This window comes from Orycteropus afer, unplaced genomic scaffold (genome assembly GCF_000298275.1).
Source record: "Orycteropus afer afer isolate SDZICR_OR568_19922 unplaced genomic scaffold, OryAfe1.0 scaffold00007, whole genome shotgun sequence".
NCBI lineage: Eukaryota > Metazoa > Chordata > Mammalia > Tubulidentata > Orycteropodidae > Orycteropus > Orycteropus afer.
The window spans coordinates 5,115,355-5,137,037 of NW_006921594.1; the positions used below are offsets into that span (position 1 = coordinate 5,115,355).

Below are 21,683 nucleotides of genomic sequence, written 5' to 3' on the forward strand. Positions count from 1 at the left end.
AGAGGAAGACAGAATCACCATCAGTAGCCCAAGGCCTATTCCTGCAAGGCCAGACATGCTGCCTCCCTCCAGCGCTTTCACCAATGGTTCTTTCCAAAGCACCCACCACCTCTGTCCTGGATGATAATTCACTGCAGTGGCCACACAGAACTCACAGATTACAGGGGTTTGTTAGGGAAGCACCAGGCTACAATCGAGTTCAGGAAAAATGCTGTCTCTCTCCCAGCCCACAGTCTCTCTTCTAACAGTCTCTCACAGTCTCTCTCCCAACAGTGCATGTCCCTTGGTGTCTCACTCAGCAATGCGTGTCACTTACATCTCTCTCCCAGCAGCTCGTGTCTCTTTTAGGAGCGTGTGTCTCTTTCAGCAGCATATCTTCCCCAACCAGCAGTCAGAGAGAGACTTCTTCTGCCTCTAGGAGGCCTCCTTTTGAGCCTGGTAGAGTGGCCAAACCAACCAATCATAACATCAGAATTCTAAGCACTTGAGAGAGAGCAGGAACCTCCCAGAACATTGCTTTGTGTTGTGCCCAAGAGAAATACCCCAGGTGGATAACTTTTACAATCAGGAGCTCCTCAGTTGCTCACAGCAAATTCTGCCACAGAGTTTATTTACAAAGATTTATGGCTAGAAAAGCCATTCAAGGTAATTTACTACACCGCAGAATAAATTAATGATTTTTCAGTAGTAAGTAGTCTTGCTGTTCTACTATGTAAAGAGTTACTTTTTTTTTTTTTAATATAAAGCACAATGTTGGTATGAGAAGTCTTCAAATTTCTCCACTTGCTTTTTTTAACACAAATATTGATTTCTTATATTAGATTTGTTTATTTAATGTCATTTCTAGAACAAAATGGCTTATCTGCATTATTACCTAAATAATCCAAGCAAATTATGTCACTTACTCCTTGTAACTGTTGTGCTCAGGTTATGAAGGAGATGCTCGGAGAGGAATATGCTAACACACGACAATGCAAATGCAATAGGAAAGTTTATTAGCTAACTTAAGTTAGGGTCTTTGCTCTTACCAGGTCAGTGGCTGAAGTAAAAGACCCTGTGCCCCGGTATTCTCACAAATTTATGGAACAATATGGGGAGGGGCAGCACCAGGGCAAGAGGGTACAGATGATTGGTGGTTGCTAAGGGATTTAGGGCAGTGATCTAAGATGTTGGGGGACGTAAAGAAACCCCCTGGTTCCAAAGTTCACTTAGGAAAATATTATCTAGGGAGGATGGAGGCTCAGGTATGTGGGAGACTTTCAGGAGCCCAACAAATCTCCGATACGTGCTGAATCCGGATGGCTTTTGTGATGCGTGCTGAGTTCAGAGGAAGTTCCTTGATACCTGCTGAGACTGGAGGGCAGATAAAGGCCCTCAAGAGTCCAAAAGTTCTGTTAGTAATGCTGACACTAAAAGGTTTTTGGTTAAAGATTTTCCTGGAGGCTGCTAGAGCTCTCAGACTCACATAACCAACACACTTTGTAGTATTTTTTGCTAACTTTAAAAAATTCAGTGCTTGGGAACAGCTTTTTGACATAGATCCTTCTAGAAATTATTTTCCATAAATAATTAAAATAAAAAATTCAGATCATACAGCTCAATTTTAATTGTGCATAGCATTTACAAGCACAATCTCGTACCTTGGTCAAGTTTTAGCAATGTACTCTTAGGTTTAGACTTTCCTGTTTTATTACCAAGTACTGCTTATGGAGCTCCCACTTTTTTTTTTTTTTAATCAAATTCCATTTACCAAAAGGAGCAGTGTCCCTACCTTCTTCAATAAATAACTTCTTCTTCACATAAATAACAGTAGAGATATATCTATAGCTATTCTGTCTTTATGTCAAGATACCTTTTAGGATTAAATGGCTCTTGAATACTACCACCACCAACCATCACCCTTACACTCCCCCCACACACACACCCACCCATCATTCCCCATACTGCACCCCATTAGTTCAAGTAACATTCCACTTCTTTACATCCTTGAAACACTATGGGAACAGTTCTTCTCTGTCTTACAGGGTTGTTATTAGTAGGGTCTGATTTAATGGCAGTGGGTATAAAATGTGTATTAACTATTAATTTCAAATTAGGCTGCAGGAGATGTTTATTTTTAATTGTCCTTTCTAAAAATAATTTTTAAAATCTCTATTTGAGTAGAGTGAAATGTACACATTGGCGCTTTAGTCTTCTCTCTTCTGCTGTTACTTGTGTTGTACTTATGTTAGTCATCATGTATACACAAAGAGTATGCAAGTTAGAGCTTTAAATATTCATAATGTTGTACAGACTGACTTTGTTAAATGCATTCTTGAGATTTTTAAAATCTGTGTATATTTAATGTTTTTTTACCTCCATTTTAGATGTTATTTTGTCATTGTCGCAGAAAATAATTTTTACTTAAGATAATTTTAAAAAATAATATTTACAGATCTATATATTTTCAGCTAGCCCTGGTGGCACAGTGGTTAAAGCACTTGGCTGCTAATCAGAAAGTCAAGGATTTGAACCCACTAGCTGCTCCATGGGAGACAAGTGAGGCAGTCTGCTTCTGCAAAGATTTATAGCCTTGGAAACCCTGTGAAGCAGTTCTCAGTCCTGTTGGGTTGCTGTGAGTTGGAATTGACTCGATGGCAGTGGGTTTTATTTTGGTTTATGTATTTACTTCAAGACACATTCATTCTTTCTAGGATTCTTGTAAGACATGGATAAGAAATAGATCATTAATCAATTATTTTAGAGTTGTTGACAGATGCCAACATACTAAATCATAAGGTTGTTAATTCATTGAGAGTTGTGATTGATTGGACTTGAATACTAAAGCCTAGATCTTTAATGCATGCCTTAGGATGTTTGAGTTCCAGATTTGCCTTTTGATAATAAAAAATATTATCCTTTTAAGTAAAAGGTAATGCTTTAAATATTCACCTGATCACTAAGTGACAAAAGACAAAAATCCTTAGACTTGAGTTTTAACATTTTTTGTGTGTATGTGTATGCAGTTTGACTAAGTCAGAAGAAGGGTACTGGTCAACCTTTTTTTTTTTTTACTTTTGATGATTTGTGTGAAAGTTTATAGAGCAAATTAGTTTTCCATTCAACAGTTCATATACATTTTGTTTCATAACATTGATTGCAATCCCCATAACGTAACAGTTCTTTTCCCATTTCCTCCCTATGGCTACCTTTTCCCTATATTCTTTCCTCTGCATTCCTGCACTCTGAGCTATCTCCCTGTGCAAATGCTGCCCATCTGAGCTCCCATGGTTGATTGTTCTAGGGGTGTACCCACCTGGTATCATTATTCACCTTGTAGGTTTGTCTGTTTGGTGGGAAGTCACGTGAGTTCGTTCACTTTCAGACTGGAAGGGTGACTAGGGGCCAGTGGGTTTCTTCAGTCACTATCAAGTAACCCTTTTTTTTTTTTTTTTTTTTTTTATGATTTTGAGTTTTGTTCCACATTTTTCTCTTACTGTATCTGGGATTTCTAATTTTGATACCTACTGTAGTGGTTGGTAGTGATAGCTGGATATCATGTACTTTTTTTGGTCTCAGAGTCATGTGGGCTGAGGTTGTTATGGTCCACTAGTCCCTGGGACTAATTGCTTTCCATGCGTCTTTGATTTTCCACATTCTTCTCTGCTCTGGATGAGGAGAGACCAGTTGTTGCATCTTAGATGCCTACTCGTTAGCTTTTAAGACCCCAGCTACTACTCACCAAAGTAGATGTAGAACAGTGTTTTTGTGAAGTATATTATGCCAGTTGAGCTTGATGTCCTCTGGGGTGCTGGTCAATCTTAACTCTTTGAATTTCAAAACCCGAACCACAGATTATTTTGAAAATGCTTTGTTTAAAGGTTAAATACCATTATATTGAAAATTGTAAAACTAATGGGCTGTTTAAAAAACTGAAAATAGAAATACCATTTGACTCAGCAATTCCATTACTAGGAATATAGTCTAAAGAGGTGAGAGCACACGAACAGACATATGTACACCTGTGTTTATCACAGCACAATTCACTATAGCAGAGAGATGGAAACAACCTAAATGTGCATCAGCAGATGAGTGGATAACCAAATTATGCTACATGCACACAATGGAATAGTATGCTACGTTAAAGAACAATGAGGGATATGCAAATCATCTCACAACATGGATGAGCCCGGAGGACATTATGCTGAGCGAAATAAGTCAATCACAGAAAGACCAGTACTGTATGAGCCCATTACTGTGAAAAGACAAAGAAGGGTTTACTTGGGAAAGGGAATTCACTTTGTAGGTTACCGGGGTGGGGAGGGATGGGGAGGGATTAATTTTGGACTAGTTGGGGCCCACATGCTGACGTGGGTAAGGGGGAGGATATATGGGAAGGATCTGTGACCACCATGATAACATTAGGAAATGGGAGGACATCAAATTATGCACATAAGAAATAGACGACAGATGCTAATACTAACCAATATGTCCACAATACTGTATTACCATTAACACCAAACACCAGGCTACAGATAAACACATAAACATCTGAAAGGATCAGATGGGGGTCAGTGAACAGGAGTATACTCTAGACCCAAGGATAGATTCAGTGCAGGCTAATCTTGCACAGACACCAGTGATACAAAATACTTGCAGTCCTTACAGAAACAATAGAAGTCAGACACAGAGTAATCCCTCACAGACACCCAGACACTATGGGAGAGAGATCCAATAGATCTACCATCTCAGGACCATAGTACTGGGGGACACCAGACTCAACTGGCACAATAAAATACATAAAAGCATTGCTCCACATCGTACATTGGTGAATAGCGACTGGGGTCTTAAAAGCTTTCAAGCAGCCATCTAAAATGTAGCTAATGGTCTCCTAGCATCGGAAGCGAAGAAGAGTACAAAAAAACAAGGGCATTTTGGAAGCAATCAGCCCTAGGACACGATGGGCCTCAAGACCAGAAAAACTAAATGGTGCCTGGCTACCAATGCCAACCACCCAGGAAAGTGTTGAATCTGGAGATCCTGGATAGAGTGGGAGGAAAAATGTGGAACAAAATCCAAAAGCTCAATAATGACCAGAATTACTGGTCAGATGGAGTGTGATGAGAACCTCAATACTATGGCCCTGGAATACTTTCTGCGCCTGGAAAAAAAACTCCCAGGGGCTGGCTCTCAGCCCAATAGTTAACAAGATGTACATGCAGACCACTCAACCCAGGATGATGCACCCACATACTCTATGGTAATACATCCTTTGGAGCAGTGGAGCACAGGACACTAGAGGGGCAACATTTACACTGAGGAAATGCAGGACAAACAGATGTGCATAACTATGAGGGGCACAGGGGGAGGGTTACTGGACAGGGAGGGGAGGAAACTGGGTTAGGGTTGGGCATGGTAATTGGGGAGTAAAACTAAATGTACATGTAACATTGAATGTAAAAGTCTTAAAATAAGAAATAAAAAAAAATGAGCTGTAAAAAACTAAATTATTACCTTATGATTTTATTTAATAATTTTATATTTAAAAAATAGACAACAATTTCAAGAATATCCTGAACATTGGAGTTTTCTCTTACTGAAGGCTGTGTGTTTTGTTCAGTTATACACCACTAGATACTGAGCATAGTGTGTGCCTAGGAGTATAGGTTGTGTACACTTTTCTTGAATAAATACATGAATTAAAAGTTCTGGGACCAGGATACCTTACATGGCATCAGGGGTGAATTAATTTCATATTTCTGGAAGTGAGAATGGCCAGACTTTGTCTCATCTACTTTGGTAATGTGGTAAGAAGGGAGAAGAATATCATGCTTGATAAAATAGAGGGTCAGCAAAAAAGTGGAAGACCTTCAACAAGATGGATTGACACAGTGGTTGCGATGATAGGCTCAGATATGGTAATGATTGTGAGCATGGCACATATTGGGCAGTGTCTTATTCTGTTGTACATAATAGGGTCACTGTGAGTCGGAGTCAACTTGACAACCCCTAACAACAACAGTTGGAGCATCTGTCACATTTTATTACAGATATTTCTCTCTCCTTTGATGCCAGCTCCCTCTCATTTACTTTATTATTCTTTACAGTGTTTGATACAGAGTAGATTTCCAGAAAATCTGTTGACAGAATAACAAATGTATACAATTACCTTGACTACTCTCAATTTATATGCCTAACCCTCACTTAGGAGCTCTGATAGCATAGTGCCTAAGGCACTTGACTGCTCACCAGAAGGCTGGCGGTTCAAACCCACCAGCCACTCCTCAGAAGGAAGGTTGGGCAATCCTACTTCCGTAGTGATACTGCCTCGGAAACCCAAGGAGGGGTCGCTATGAGTCAGGGCTGACTCAACGGCAAACAACAACAACAATAACAACAACCCTCACTTATCAGCATGGTTATATTCCAGAGACCAGTTCGTTATGCAAAAGTGGAGAATGATCATGTCCCCTCACTTCTTCACCTGTACTGTGAACGTCCCACCAGACCCCTGCTGAGGTCACTTGCCACCACCACTTCCCCCTCCCTCTCATACTGTCTCAGGAAGGCTTGACACCCACCACTATCTGCAGAGGAGGACTACCTAGTCTTCCAGAACCAGGGTGACCCGAGAGCTGCACCCTCTTCAGCTCCAGGGCTCCCACCCTCTCCTTCCCTCACCTTAGTTTTCAAAATGGTTGGCCCTAGCTCATCCCCTCAATGACCCCAAAATACCTCTGGTGTCTTTGTCAGGGGCAAGAAGCTCCCTATATGTGGGCAGGAGGGCCTGTGTTCCGCAGGTGGGGGTTCATGCTTCCTGCTGGTACTCCCCACCAGCCTCTCACCCAACATCCCCCTGCTCTCATTGGGCAGCCCCGCCCCCTCTACACCTATGTCCCCATGAGAATTGACAATCTAGAGCTTCCTCCAAAGCCATGACAACTAGGCCTGACCTCTGTCCTTGACTTTAAACTATAGGAGCTTCTGGTCATTGATTCACTGACCCCACCCCTGCCCAAGTACCCTACCTTTCCCTCATCTGTGCCTTTCCAGGAGGGAACATTGATGAAGTGTAAGGAGCTGTACAGGTGCTAGTCAGCTGTCTGGGGTCCCATGGGACACCCAAGTACCCCATCTCAGGGCTCCTCCTGGCCATTGCCCAGCCTGTCCCTGCCACTCTTCAGGGCTTAGAGTTGGGGCCAGATCCTGGAATTCTTCTTCCTCTCCAGTCCTGAAGGCATCCCACCTCCAGGACACTGGCTGCTGCTGCCCTGGCCTCAGCCCCCAGGACGCATGGACAGCATCTTGTCTCTGCTATCCTCACTCCAGCCTCCTCTTTATTCCACCCAGCACCTCAGCAGCTCAGGGAGACCACTCCCTCTCTCTCTTCCAGGAGGTGAAATACTATGCAGTACTATGTATTTCGGATCTTTCTTTCTATGTGCACACAGGGTCCACTGGTCAGGGACCCCATCAGGGACCTCAGCGTTTGTTACTGCCTGATGTGCATCATTAATGCAAAAATAGTCAGATAGTAGATTTTTTACTACTGTCGTAAATACAAAAATGTGGGATAACAAGATGGTAATTAGGTGAGAAGTACATGTGTATTATTTAAGTGTACTATACTGATCACACATCTCGTAACTAGAACATCAATTCAGTGACAGCACATTTGAGACACTTTGCATAAAAAACATTAAATTGAAGTTGCCTGCAGTTTAAGAGTTTGAGTTAAATAAGCCTGCAGACAAAATTTGAATCTTTCCTCAAAGTTTCCTTGGAGCTGGTAGTAAGCCTTAAAATACAATAAGAAATGGAAATATTTAAAGAGAATTTTGTTGAGTGTGAAAAAGTAGAAGTCTTCTAAAAATCTGAGAGATTAGGTTTTGTGCATATATAGTGTTGGTTTTATATATCATAACAGAATAATTCTAGAGTAATTGAGTTTCAAAGTATACAGTGACTTATTTAGGGCTGAGAATTTGTAATAGATACCTCTGGTGCCCGCATATCACGTTTTCTTGGCCCTCAGCTGTGGTGGCCTGTTCAGTGTGGGCTCACTCAGCCCTGATGCCGTCCCACTTTAAATGTGTGCTCTCTCTTTTCTATTTTCTGCCTTTTTCTTGTTCTACTGGTACCACTAGAGATGTCAACTTTATTCAGTTCCTAAGAGCAGACTAGAAGTGCAGGTGCTAACAATCCTCAGTTCACAGAGGGTGGGAACTGCTAGGTAGGTGCCCCAGTCTCCCATCCCTTAGGTGGACAGTTCTGGGAAGCATTTTGTATATTCTTCTTTACCCATAGCAGTAAGTCGCAAGAATGCTTTTTCTCCTTTCTTACTCATCTTCACCCCTCACTTCTTTTCCTGGGATTCTCTCCCAAATAAACTACTTGTATCCAGGACCTTCCTTGTCTTAGACTGTGCCTTCTGTAGAATCTAAACTTAAGAAGTCTTCTAGAAAGGAAGTTTGTATAAATGTGTTACACCTAGCTTTTCCCAGTGTATATAATCATAGAAATTTTATTGAAATCACTCTGTCACCCTATCAATAACCATAATTTTGAAAATGCTAATAAAATCTATTTTTTATAGATAAGAAAACAGGCATAGAGAAACTGAGTCTTCTTTCAACAGCTCGTTGTTAATGACATATTGTAGAGCCAGAGCAAATCCCAAGTTTTTTTAATTCTCCGTATTTGATTATTCAAAAAGAAAAAAAAAAAACACCTCTGCCAGCGAGTTGATTCTGATGCTATGGACTGTGTGGGACAGAGTAGACCAGCCCCATAGAGTTTGCAAAGTTGTAAATCTTTATGGAAGCAGACTGCCACATCTTTCTTTTGCAAGGTAGCCGGTGGATTCAAACCACCAACCTTTTGGTTCACAGTTGAGAGCTATACCCACTGTGCCATCAGGGCTCACCATTGATTAATAAATCATATAAATTAAAATTATGTAAAAAGAACTTATAAAATAAGAACAGTAGAAATTAAGTGTTTAGTTTAACTTCATGATTTTGTTTATACTCATTAAATTCTGCTGAAACTTATAAGAGCCTGACATGTTTTGAAGTAAAGTTAATTTACTTTTTTCTTTGTTTCTAGTGGGAGATTTTGATAAGATCTGGCGAGAACACTGTGAGGACGAGGAAACGCTTTGTGAATATGCTGTTGCAATGAAAAATTTGGCAGATAATCATTGGGCAAAAACTTGTGAGGGTGAAGGTCGTATTGAATGGTGTTGTAGGTGAGTGTTATTATGAACTTGGTATAATGAACTAACATTTTTGGTTTCTAATGTACCCTTTTTTTTTTTCTAATGTACTCTTTAAATTCTTAAATATAAGTGATGCTTGTGTATTTTATAAATTATTTTCTCAAGATGGAAAACTAGAAATATTTTTAAAGAGGTAATAACTTTTACACTTTCCTTTTCCTCACTTTCCCTAGGTTTATTTCATTTGTGTTCTTTTAAATCAAATTGTTTTCCTTTGACATAGCTTTTAATTTTCTGTTTTATCTTTTAAAAAATATTACTTTAAATACAGGTAAACGTTAGTACATTTAAAATATAAAAGATTTAATATGTAATTCATCATTAATAAGTCATAATACAGAAATCTCTTTTCATAATTATCTATATTTATTTAAGTAAAAGTTAATATTTTTCTGTAATTTATTTGGAAGCATCTTAGAAGTTTTTAAATCCTGAACTTCTGATGTGTGATTCAGGGTATTCTAGCATTGGAATTGACTTTGTATTGACTTTGGATGATGTTTATTTTCTCATAATGTAGACTCTAATATTAAAAACATCAGAAAACAAAATACTGATGATCAATTTTCTTAAAATGGTTAGAGTATAAAAGTCACTATGAATATAGACTTATTAAAAATTAATTACCAGAAAACAAAGCTTTATCTTTCTGCATGGCAAATCAGTTTATAATAACTCCTGGTTTATATTTCATTTTAATTCTTTTTTTTTTTAAATTTCTATTTTAATCTCATTTTAAAATTATATAATGATGCATATTTCATCCTTACAAGAAATAATATAGAGAAAAAGATGTTTTTAACTTAGTTCTTTTATTTATTTATTCCATAGATTTTTTTAGTAATTGTCTACTGTGTACCAGGCACTATCATAGACACTGGGAGTACCATAGTAAACCAAATACAGAAAATTCCTGCTCTCAGAGTGAGAGTGCCATGCCAGTGGGAGTGAGGGGCAAACGATAATACATGAATTCAATATATACCAGGTAAGATAATTGGAAGTGCAGTGAGAAAAAGAAAGCAATGAAAAATGAGAAAAATAGAAAAAGAATGTGCATAGAAGGGTATACACTGAAGTGACATGTGCAAAAGGCATGAAAGAAGGAACAGAATAATTCCCAGGTGCAAGGCAAGAGTATGCTAGCATTTTTCAGAAACAGCAAGGAAACCATTTTGGCTGAAGCAGAATAAGAGGCAGAAGGTAGTAGGAAATGAGATTATGAACAGCTAGATTTTGTAGGATTTTACAAGTCCTTGTAAAGACACTGGCTTTTTTTTTCTAAGTGATATGGAGAATCATTAGAAGTTTTGAGAAGAGATATGATCAGATTTTGTTAACCAGTTAAAATATATTAACAATTTTAAAGAATTAACTCATGTTAAGAATAGACTACAGGAAGGGAAAGGTTATAAGTAAGGAAACCAGTTAGGAAACTACTGCCTTTTCAAGGCACAGTTATATGAAATAGCTTTTTTGGAGATTCAGAGAGAATGAACAGGACAGTGTAACAGAATTTTTACTCAAGTGAATATAATGATTTAAGGGAAGGGCGAGGGAATGAAAATGTACACAGTGTAGTGATTATAATGATATGTAAGAAGAGAGTTGAAAACATCAGGTCAGTGAGAAGCAGTGAAAAGATAATAGCTTCAATGGATTGTGGGATCAAAGAACTGTGGAGTTGGGACACTACATGAAAGAGCCAGAATGATAGGAAATGAGATGCTTGGCATGAAAATGTGTTATTTGCTTGGTTCTAGAGAGAAAATATCTATAAATCTGATTGTTCTACAGAGTATATGTTTTCCCTTAAAGCTAAGAAACACAACTATTTCCCTTATAACAGAAGGTAATAATATAATCCAGTCAAGATCCCAGTATCGTTCTTGGCTTTTAGCAGCACTGCTTTTAAATTAGTATTTCAATATAGCAGACAAGCCTTCAAACTGTATTTTTCAATGGACCTTAATATATTGTAGTCTTACGGGAGCATTTGCTGCATGTCATCTTGGAAAAAATGAATCTGTCTTGCACTTCACTTTTCTGTTACACTGAAGGACTTAGTTCTGAATAACAATACATTTGCTTTATCCTTAACTTTACAAAAAATAATTTCAAAATTACATTACTGCTCTTACTTCTAATCATAAAATAATGGAATGAAGTTTAAGATTTCTTTGCAGTTCTTTTGTCTTTAGAACATATACCACCAAATGTCAAAGTACTGTATTCAGAAGTTACTTAAAATAGTTCTTTTTGGTGTGGTTATGTTACCAACTTACAGTACAAATGGTTTTAGTTTAATTTTCTGTTTTTCTTCCTATTTTAATTTTGGGGTTGCAGTGTAGTAAATTGGGAGTTCTGGTAGCATAGTGGCTAAGGCACTTGACTGCTAACCAGAAGGCTGGCGGTTCAAACCCACCAGCCACTCCTCGGAAGGAAGGTTGGGCAATCCTACTTCCGTAGGATACTGCCTCGGAAATCCAAGGAGGGGTCACTATGAGTCAGGTGTGACTCAACGGTACACAACAACAACAACAGTGTAGTAAATTACTTTGTGTGGCTTTTCTACCCATAAGTCTTTGTAAACTCCAAGTTGGGATTTGCTATGAGCAACTGAGGAGCTCCTGATTGCTGAAGTTGTCCACCTGGAGTATTTCTGTTGGGAGTGGCACAATACAATGTTCTGGGAGGTGCCCACTCTCTCTCAGGTGCTTAGAGTTCTGATGCTATGATTGGCTAATTTGACCACCCTGCCGGGCTCAAAAGGAGGCCTCCTAGAGGCAGAACTCTCTCTGACTGCTGGTGGAGGAAGACGTGCTGCCGAAAGAGACACGCGTTCCTGAAGGAGACACGTGCTGTTGGGAAAGAGATGCAAGAGACACGCATCGCTGAGTGAGACACCAAGGGACCAGCACTGCTGGGAAAGAGACTGTGAGAGACTGTTGGCTGAGGGACGGTGGGCTGGGGGAGAGACTGAGCGTTTTCCCTGAGCTTGAATTGTAGCCTGGTGCTTCCATAATAAACTCCATAATCTGTGAGTTCTGTGTGGCCACTGCAGCGAATTATCGAACCCAGGAGAGAGTTGGTGGTGCTTTGGGAGGAACGGTTGGTGAAAGGGCTGGAGGGAGGCAGCATGTCTGGCCTTGCAGTAATAGGCCTTGGGTTACTGCTGGTAACTCTGTCTTCCTCTTGTGGGATTAGAGGAGGTCAGAACATGTGGCCTCTCTGCCGTTTTTGCAGGGGTAAATAAAACATTTACATGGTCCAAAAGTCAAAACTTAACAAAAAGATATAATCAGAAAAGAGTCCCTTCCATTTTCTATGTTTACCCCCTGTCCCTTGAAGGTAATCATTTTTATTTATTTACTGTTTATCCTACTAGTGTTTCTTTTTGCAAAAATAAGCAAATTCATATATAGAGAGACACAGATATGTTTATATTTGTATGTGTATATCTATCCTTTTTTATCCATACAGGTGATAGTATATTATATACTCTGTTTTGTACCTTTCTTTTTTACTTAAAAATATATCCTAGAAATCACTCCATTTGGTATACAATTATCTTCCTCATTGCCATGAGTTATTTATAAACTTTTGCTGTTATGAATAATTATGTAATGAATAACCTTGTGCATATTCCTTTTGTATTTTTGCCGTTGTATCTTTGTCAACTCCTAGAAGTAAAATCGCAAGGTAGAAGACTAAATGCTGTCAAAAAGTAAACTGAAGTTTCTGTTGAAATTAAAACAAAAAGTTTTATTGAAGGAATAGTATGATCTAATTCGGGCAGCACTTTATGAGGATTCACAAAAGTGCTCTGATGAGAGCAAATTTTCTTAGAGTTTAAGTACAGAAAATCCAAGAAACTACCAGGAAATAATTGTGATTGGTTGATGTTTTCAAAATCATGCTTTAATAGACAGTAGACAGTTCTGAGATGCTGTCAGTGATGTTTTATTAATTGTGAAGTTTGAGTCAATTAAAATCTTGTTAATCTATGGATATTTTGAGGGCCAGCCTGAGTGAAGATCCTTCCTGGGAGCTGCTGTGAGAGGAATGGGGAAGAAGGGAGCCCGCAGGCTTGCTGAGGTATACTGGCTAGCCTACTTTTGAAAGTCAGTTTGGAATAAGCAGTAAACAGCAAAATGGAGTTCAGCCTGCATCTTTGACAGAAGCGTCTCCTTAAGCCCAGCCCCTAGTTCTTTTGAGCTCCTTCACAATCCCTGCTTCTGATAAAGAATTAATATAGAAATTTACTGATCACTATTTTAAGAGTATCTCTTCTGAATGGACTTATTTTTCTTGTGTTTGTTATATTAGATGGCTGCCTATGTAAAGTAGGCTGTTCAGATCCCAGACATATAATTGGCATCATCAGTTCATTGCTGGCCACTTACTTGATAAGCTTTTCAGACCCTAGTTGCTATTATGCAAATAGCTGGGCACCACCACTGCTATCTTCAGATGCTATAGCCTCACATGACTTCTGCTTCCGTGATCTTCTAAGAGGGGGTATGTAAGACTGGGGTCAAATTAATAGAAATAATTGGGAGAGAGGCATCAGCCAAGGTGAAGGGCCAGGCTTTTCTCTAGGGAATTGTCATCTCATAAGAAATCCATGATCTTTTGTATAGGAAATAGTGTTGCTTTTTGAGTACAAGCATTGAAAACAAGGGTAATACCAACAAAGTGTAGTACAGCAATCAATAGAAGATGGCTCAGAATACAAAGCAAATCACAACAAGACTGTCAATAGTCAACATAAAAAGGTCTTACATAGTCAATAAACTTAAACTGGCAGATTAAAGCAATCTCAAAAACAAATTCCTATAATCTTAAGAGCTTGTATGTAGCCTTGTTCCGTAATTTTGGGAAGAGTTGTCTTCTTCTGTGGTCTGTTTCTTGTCACCACAGCATATGAGCTTCAGTTTACATCCTCTGTTGGACAGTCCAGTAATGCTTAATCTTTCTCAGTTGAGACAGGTGAATGCAAGCTTTAACTCTTTGTAATTTAGCAGCATATGAGTTAGTGAGAAGGACTAAATATGGACCTTTCTAGGGAGCTTCTAAGGAATCTTTCAGTTGATGTGTTTTCCTATATATTTTCTTGGGGCAGTATTAAGCAGATTTTGAGATTTTTGAGATTGTGAGATTTTCTAGTTAATCTGTGAAAAATACTCTTTCAAAGTGGGAATAAGTATGGCACATGCAACATATTATAATAGAAATGATGAGAAAGATTCCTGAATAAAGTAGTGTTAATCAACCTTAAGAGGAAAATCAATTACTTTTAATACTAGTTAAGGAAGGAGCAGGATCATTAAATTCAGTGCTAACAATAGGTTTTAATAATGGAATAGGTGCCATTTCATGCAGAAATAAGGTTATCAAGAGCCATTTGATTTTGAAGAACTGTTTATCTCATCAGGAGCTCTGGTGGCATAGTGCGTAAGGCACTTGACTGCTTACCAAAAGGCTGGTGGTTCAAACCCACCAGCCACTCCTCTGAAGGAAGGTTGGGCAATCTACTTCCGTAGTGATACCGCCTTGGAAACCCAAGCAGGGATTGCTATGAGTCGGGTCTGACTTGACGGCACATAACAACAACATTTCTCTCATCATAGTCATTTCAGTATTCATTTCTTGGAGTCCCTGGGCAGAATCATTTAAATCATTGAGAATATATCTAGTCTGAGTTTTGGCATTTGCCATAGCGTCTTCTATTCCACAGGATATTTTATTGTAGTAAACATAATGTTTTAGTTACTGAAATAACTAATTCTTATATTAAAAGAAGGAAAAGAAAAAATAAAAATAGTTTGCTCTATCTAGAAAATAAAACATTGAACATTAGCAATATTTCCATAAAAAAAACATACAGTAATTCTTTCATTTTACTTAGTCTTATATGGTTAATTTGGTTCCATACAATTCTGGATCAATAGTTAGTTTTTGCATAAGAGTTTGGGAATTTTTTATTCAGTCTAGTGGCATCCATATTTGAAATATTATAGCCTTCTTCAAAAGTCTGGCATGGTCTATTTTTGTTGAAATATTCTGGTCAAGTGTTAGAAAACTTTAGACAACATATATTTCTAAAAGTAATGATTAACTTTAATTTCAAAGAGTTTCAGATTTAACAGTATAATTTTGAGACTTAATATGATATAATCAGGATATGCTCAAGAAAATATTAAGACTATTAAGTGTTTAAATACCTGAATAGTAATAAAAACTTTATAGGTAAATAATGTGAATTAGGAGCTCTGGTAGCATAGTGCCTAAGGCACTTGACTGCTAACCAGAAGGCTGGAGATTCAAACCCATCAGCCACTCTTCAGAAGGAAAACTGGGCAATCTACTTCCATAGTGATACTGCCTCAGAAACCCAAGGGTCACTATGAGTCGGGTCTGACTCGATGGCAAACAACAACAATGTGAATTCCTTAGTTAAAGTCATTGGCTTTGATGATACTAGATTCAAAGGAATCTTCAGTAAGCAATTAAAATAATAAAATTATGACATAGCATTATGCATTTGTTGTCTAATTTAAGATAAAAACAAAAGAGGAAATAGCAACACAAATTTTTAACCCCAAGAAAATCAGGTACTTCCTTGATTTGATAACACATTCATGTAATCTGACACATACAAAATCTTATTACTATATTTTCATCTTTTCCTTTATAAGGTGGGAACAAATCTTCAGTAGTTTTCCACAAAGTTTCAGAATTGTCAGGAGTTATCATAGGTCTCTGAGAAGATGGAAATCTCTGAATGTTGTGCAGGCTTGTGCGTAGGCAACACAAGAGGTTAGTTCTTCGTATAGGTAACAATACTGGCTGACAACATAAACCAAGTCTTATCTGTAACCCAGGAAACAGCGTCACTTGTCTGCTGCTGATTCCATTTAGACAGTGGTGTCCTCTTTACCTTTATCCTTTTAGACAACACAGCAGGATCGAAACTGAACAAAAAAGTGAAAAGCCTCACAAGAATGTTTGGTATTTTGCAAACAATTGTGCTTCTCTGTATCCATCAGAGTGGTTGTATGGTCACCTTCTCATTGAAAGTCCGGCATTTCTCTTAGGAATTGGGAGTGAATTCACTGTCCCTTTACTAGAAACACTCCGCAGCCACAGATACATAAGCAAGAACTGTTTAGCAATTGGTATGGGAAGAGTTGAGTTGCCCTATATATTTGTATTAAAATTAAGAGAGCTCATTCACACATTTTACAAGTGTTCAGTACACACTAGAAGATAAGAGAATAGTAACCAGTAAGATGTATGCAGAAAGTGTCCCTTCCTTAATTTACAAAGTTGAATGATAAATCTAGGTCAAAATAATTTTGATAGTAACATGATAATTAAGTATATAAAATTGAAAAGCCAAAATTTTAAAATGAGCAAGGAGGCTTTACATAAGTTACTGCTTGATGGAAGCCTTACTTGTAATTACTATTAAAAAACTGTGCTTAAGAGGCTTTAAAAATTCAAAAGACTTCCAAAAATATATAAAATACATATTTATTTAATTTAACTGGCTTAATGAAGAGGGCAAGTTGTGTTTAGATACGGTACTTTAAAAACCTAGGGCATGTAACATTTAATGAATGACTTTGTTTTCAGGCTCCGATGATAAATATTTTAGTCCACATTAATAAATAAGAGTTCATTGTCTCTGAATTCAGATGAAACATGCTGGTTGGCAAGTGGCAGCAGGCATTTACAAATGATAACTGTAGGAACAACTGGTTTTCCTTGTTTAACCAAAATCTTGCAGCAGTAGAGATGGCTCATTAACAATCAAATATAACATGGAATCTTCTGAAAGCATGTTAGCTATTAAAGTGCAATAGTGAAATAATCTAGAGAACATAAAGCTAACTAATTTTCTAGCTAATGTAAACTAAGAACACATTCATGCATTTTTTAAAAAAATCATGAATCCAATCTTTCTCAATTCAAGAGGTGTTACAGTATCAAATCTCTTATTGGACTTAAAAAAATAAGTTTATAGCACTATCTTGTTTGAGTAGGGAATAGGTAGATAAAATGACAGTTTCAAAAGAAGTTCGAAGTTGTGAATTTAATCTATTAGAAACAAATTCGCTATTTCAGAAACGTAACAAGGCTAATGTGTTTTAATAGTAAATATTGCACATAACACTTGCAGTCAATATGTGAATTATACCAAATGGCTCTTGCTAAAGGGACAAGGAGGCCACATCTTCTGACCTCCTCTAACTGCACAAGAAGAAGACAGAATCACCATCAGAAGTCCAAGGCCTATTCCTGCAAGGCCAGATGTGCTGCCTCCCTCCAGCCCTTCCACCAACCCTGACACCAACCATTCCTCCCGCAGCACTCAACACCTTTCTGCTGGGTTTGATAATTCACTGCAGTGGCCACACATAACTCACAGATTATGGGGTTTATTAGGGAAGCACCAAGTTACTATTCAAGTTCAGGAAAAACACTCCATCTCTCTCAGCCTGCTATCTCTTAGCCAATAGTCTCTCACATCTCACAGTCTCTCTTCCAGCAGTACATGTCCCTCAGTGTCTCTCTCAGGAATGCGTGTCTCTTGTGTCTCTTTCCCAGAAGCGTGTGTCTTTCAGGAGCACATGTCTTTCAGGAGCACGTTTCTCTCAGCGGCACGTCCTTCTCAGCCGTCAGTCAGAGAGACTTCTGCCTCTAGTAGGCCTCTTTTTGAGCCTGGCAGAGTGGCCAAACTAGCCAATCATGACATCAGAATTCTAAGCACCTGAGAGAGAGTGAACTTCCCAGAACATTGCTTTTGTGCCACTCCCAACAGAAGTACCCCAGTTGGATAATATTTACAATCAGGGGCTCCTCAGTTGCTCACAGCAAATTCCACCACAGAGTTTACAAAGACTTATGGCTAGAAAAGCCATACCAGGTGATTTACTACACTGCAGCCCTTCAGACATCCCATGTTGTGCTGTACCTACTCTTGCTCCTATTGGTTACTCATTTCAGTGGTTTTTCTGCTCAGAACCTGGTCACTAACTTAAATATGTATTTCTCAGTTCACTGTGTGAAAACCCTCCTGTACCAAAGATAACCAAAGATGTGTAGGGTCTGTTTTGGTTCTCTAGTGCTGCTTTAACAGAAACTACCACAAGTGAGTGCCTTTAACAAACAGGGATTTAGTCTCTTACAGTTTAGGAGGTTAGAAGTCCGAGTTCAAAGTGCCAGCTCTAGGAGCTAGGTGAAAGCCTCTCAACCTTTGGCTTCAGCTCTGCCTCTTGCTCCCAGCCCACTGAAGCTGGAGGCTTCTCTTAACTCAGGCAGCTGCTGGCTGCTGAGACTGACAAACCCAAGGTCAACAAGTAAAATGGCACAGTCCCAAGATTATGAAGCAACATGGCAGGCCATTGAGATGAAGACTCGGCCAAATGCAGGATCCATATGTGCCAAAAAGCTCCAAAGACCTTTCTCAATGCTGCATCTTATATACTGCAAGCAGACCACATCCCTAAAGCAGCTACTCAGCTGCTCCATTGGATCCCAGCATGGAGTTCATTACCAGTCTAATCATGGGGAATAACTATATTCAGCTGCCCAGCCACTCAAAACCAGGCCCAGCCAAGTTGACACACAACTGCTACAGGGTCATTACAGAAAATTTATTTCAGAGATGAGGATTCAATGACATTTTACTTAGGAACACTTTAGTTATAGAGAAATAAGCCTATAGATGTAAAATGTAAACAGTTAACATACACTTGTTAGGAACAATTTCTTCACTACTCAACATCTGCAGTGCATATTGTTTTGAAAATCATGTATTAAAAAAAAACAGACTCGGACTAAATAACCACCATTTATGCCTGCTCTGTTCAATATGGTGGGGAAGTGTGAAGAAAAAGTCTTTAGCAAATGATATCTTGTATTTGGCTGTGTGCTACTTTTTTCGAGTGGAGAGGACGGATAGGATTATAGTGGTAGGTGGCCAGCAACTTCAAAGATATGCTCTGAGTTAACTCTACCATTCAGGTGATGGAGACTTTGCCAAAAATTCATGTAAGAGAGTTACCAGTTGTAACTAAGTAGGTTTGGTAAATAGCAAATATTGGTGGTTTTTTAACATGTTCATCATTTACAGTAGTTGTTCCAGAGTATAACTGGCTACAGGTTACATTCCTTTGTTCCACTGGGGTTATTTCATATAACCCTGAAGGATAGCATAATGAACAAAAATCTGAAATAAAATTTAATAAAATAAACTATTAAAATCTTAAATAATTCTTGATATAGGCAAGTCACCACAGAGTAGTTACTTTGATAAACAAAATCTTAAAACGTCAGTAAAAAAAAAAAATGCAGCAGTGTAAGATAAAGCAAATGTGCAAAAAGTTTAAACAATTATAATTAGATTTACATTATACAATTGATTATAGAAAATTATAGTACTTTGGTTGATATTTTTAAACACAATGTAATTTTAAATTACAGTACTTGAAATTTTAAAAGTAAACTACTTTTAATGAATTCTGTATTTTTAAAAAGTCATTCAAAAATAGACCACTGAATTGTTTTCAAAGTACAGTTGACCCTTGAACAACATGGGGAGTTAGAGGCACCAACCCCACATACAGTTGAAAATTCATGTATAAATTTTGACTCCCCAAAATCTTACCTACTAGTAGCCTACTGTTGACTGGAAGCTTTACCGATAGCATAAACAGTGCTGAGATCATAACCCTGATTGCATTTGCACAAAACAGTAGATTTAGCCTATCCCTTCCTGCCTTAAATCCTGGTGCTCCCTTCTCTTCCTTGCTAGTGAATGTACTTTGTGGCATGTTTTTCCAGAATAGGACATTTTGCATTAAAAATCTGTTCAGGCAGATACCCTTTGTCTTCAGTGATTTTATTCATGACGTCTGCAGACTCATCTGCTGTCTCTTAGTTGGCAGAAATTGTTTCTCCTGTTATCTTGAGATTTTTTAAGCCAAATCTCTTTCTAAAATTATCAAACCATCCTTTGCTGGCATTAAATTCTCTAGCTGTAGATCCTCCACCTTCCTTTTGCTACAAGTTGTCAAATAATGGCTTTGCCTTTACTCGAATTATGTTAGAGCATTATAGGTATGCCTTTCTTATAGTAACCTTCCTATACCCGTATAAAAACTGCATTTCCAATATAAGATCAAAAGGTATTTCGAAAAAAGTGCAAACTTTTTGCTTCTATTGACGTAGGTGCCGCAATAACTTCACAAATCTCTTTTCTTTTCTTTCTTTTTTTTTTTTTAACAATGATCCTTGAGGCTGGATTCATTTGTCTTGAAATGGTGGACCTCAATCTATAGTATGTATCAAGCAGTTCAGCTTTGTCTTGTAATATCATTAGTTTTCTGTTTCTTGGGAGCCCTTCCAGTATCACTAGTGGTACATCATATGAGTCCCAGGGTATTTTTCAAGGTTTACAGTATTATACTAAACACAATGAAAAATACCCAAGAACTGCAAGAGAACATTTTTTACTGTGATGCACAATATACCAGCGAGACAAACTGCTCACGCAGAGATGATTAGCATCACACAACGTTGTAAGCAGATACTTGCAGCACTTGAGCTCATCATAATATTAACAGGAGATGGCTATAAAATAATTACAGTAGTATCCTATGTACTATAGTTCATTTTATGCTGTTATGATTTAATACTGCACCTATATGTTTACATTTCTCTCAACTGTGAATGGTACCAGTTTGTGTGTATAAGGTTTGATAAATTTTAACTTTTTATAATAGATTAGTGTATATTTTTATGGTAGAAAATGATAAATTTTTCCAATATATTTATTGAAAAAAGTCCACATATAAGTGGACCTGTGCAGTTCAAACTGATGTTGGGTCAGAGTTCAATTGTAGTTCTCCTAGAATTTGTGGGCAGGCTACAGCCCTGAGGGTAGGGCTGCTGTCCAGGCCATATTCAACTCCTAACCCCTTTCTGCCTCCGAGGCAAGAAAATTAGTGCAATATCAGTTCATTTACATATGTTCTTGTTGGCCTAAGTAAACTGAAACACAAAGGACAAGGTAGTTTTTCAGGAATCAATTTCTTCTCGGGACAAAGTTACTATTTCTTCCCATAAGTAAAACACATTTCATATAATATCTACCCTAACATTAATTCCTAGGAATATTAGGACTACTAAACTTATAAGCACTTATTTATCATTAGACATATCAGTAAATATTTTGAAGAAGGAGCTCTGGTAGCATAGTGGCTAAGACACTTGCCTGCTAACCAGATGGCTGGCGGTTCAAACCCACCACCCACTCCTTGGAAGGAAGGTTGGGCAGTCCTACTTCCGTAGTGATACTGCCTCGGAAACCCAAGGAGAGGTCGCTGTGAGTCGGGGCCGACTCGACGGCACA

At 38.2% G+C, this 21,683-nt stretch overlaps 1 protein-coding gene across 1 annotated transcript in view; it reads left to right on the forward strand.

Annotated features, from left to right (window-relative positions):
- Window positions 1-21,683, forward strand: part of BMT2 (base methyltransferase of 25S rRNA 2 homolog) — a 166,605-nt gene that overhangs the window by 32,487 nt on the left and 112,435 nt on the right. The window contains exon 2 of the mRNA XM_007944171.2: window positions 9,088-9,229. Coding sequence (XP_007942362.1) covers window positions 9,088-9,229 — 142 coding nt within the window. The remainder of the gene's footprint in view (window positions 1-9,087; window positions 9,230-21,683) is intronic.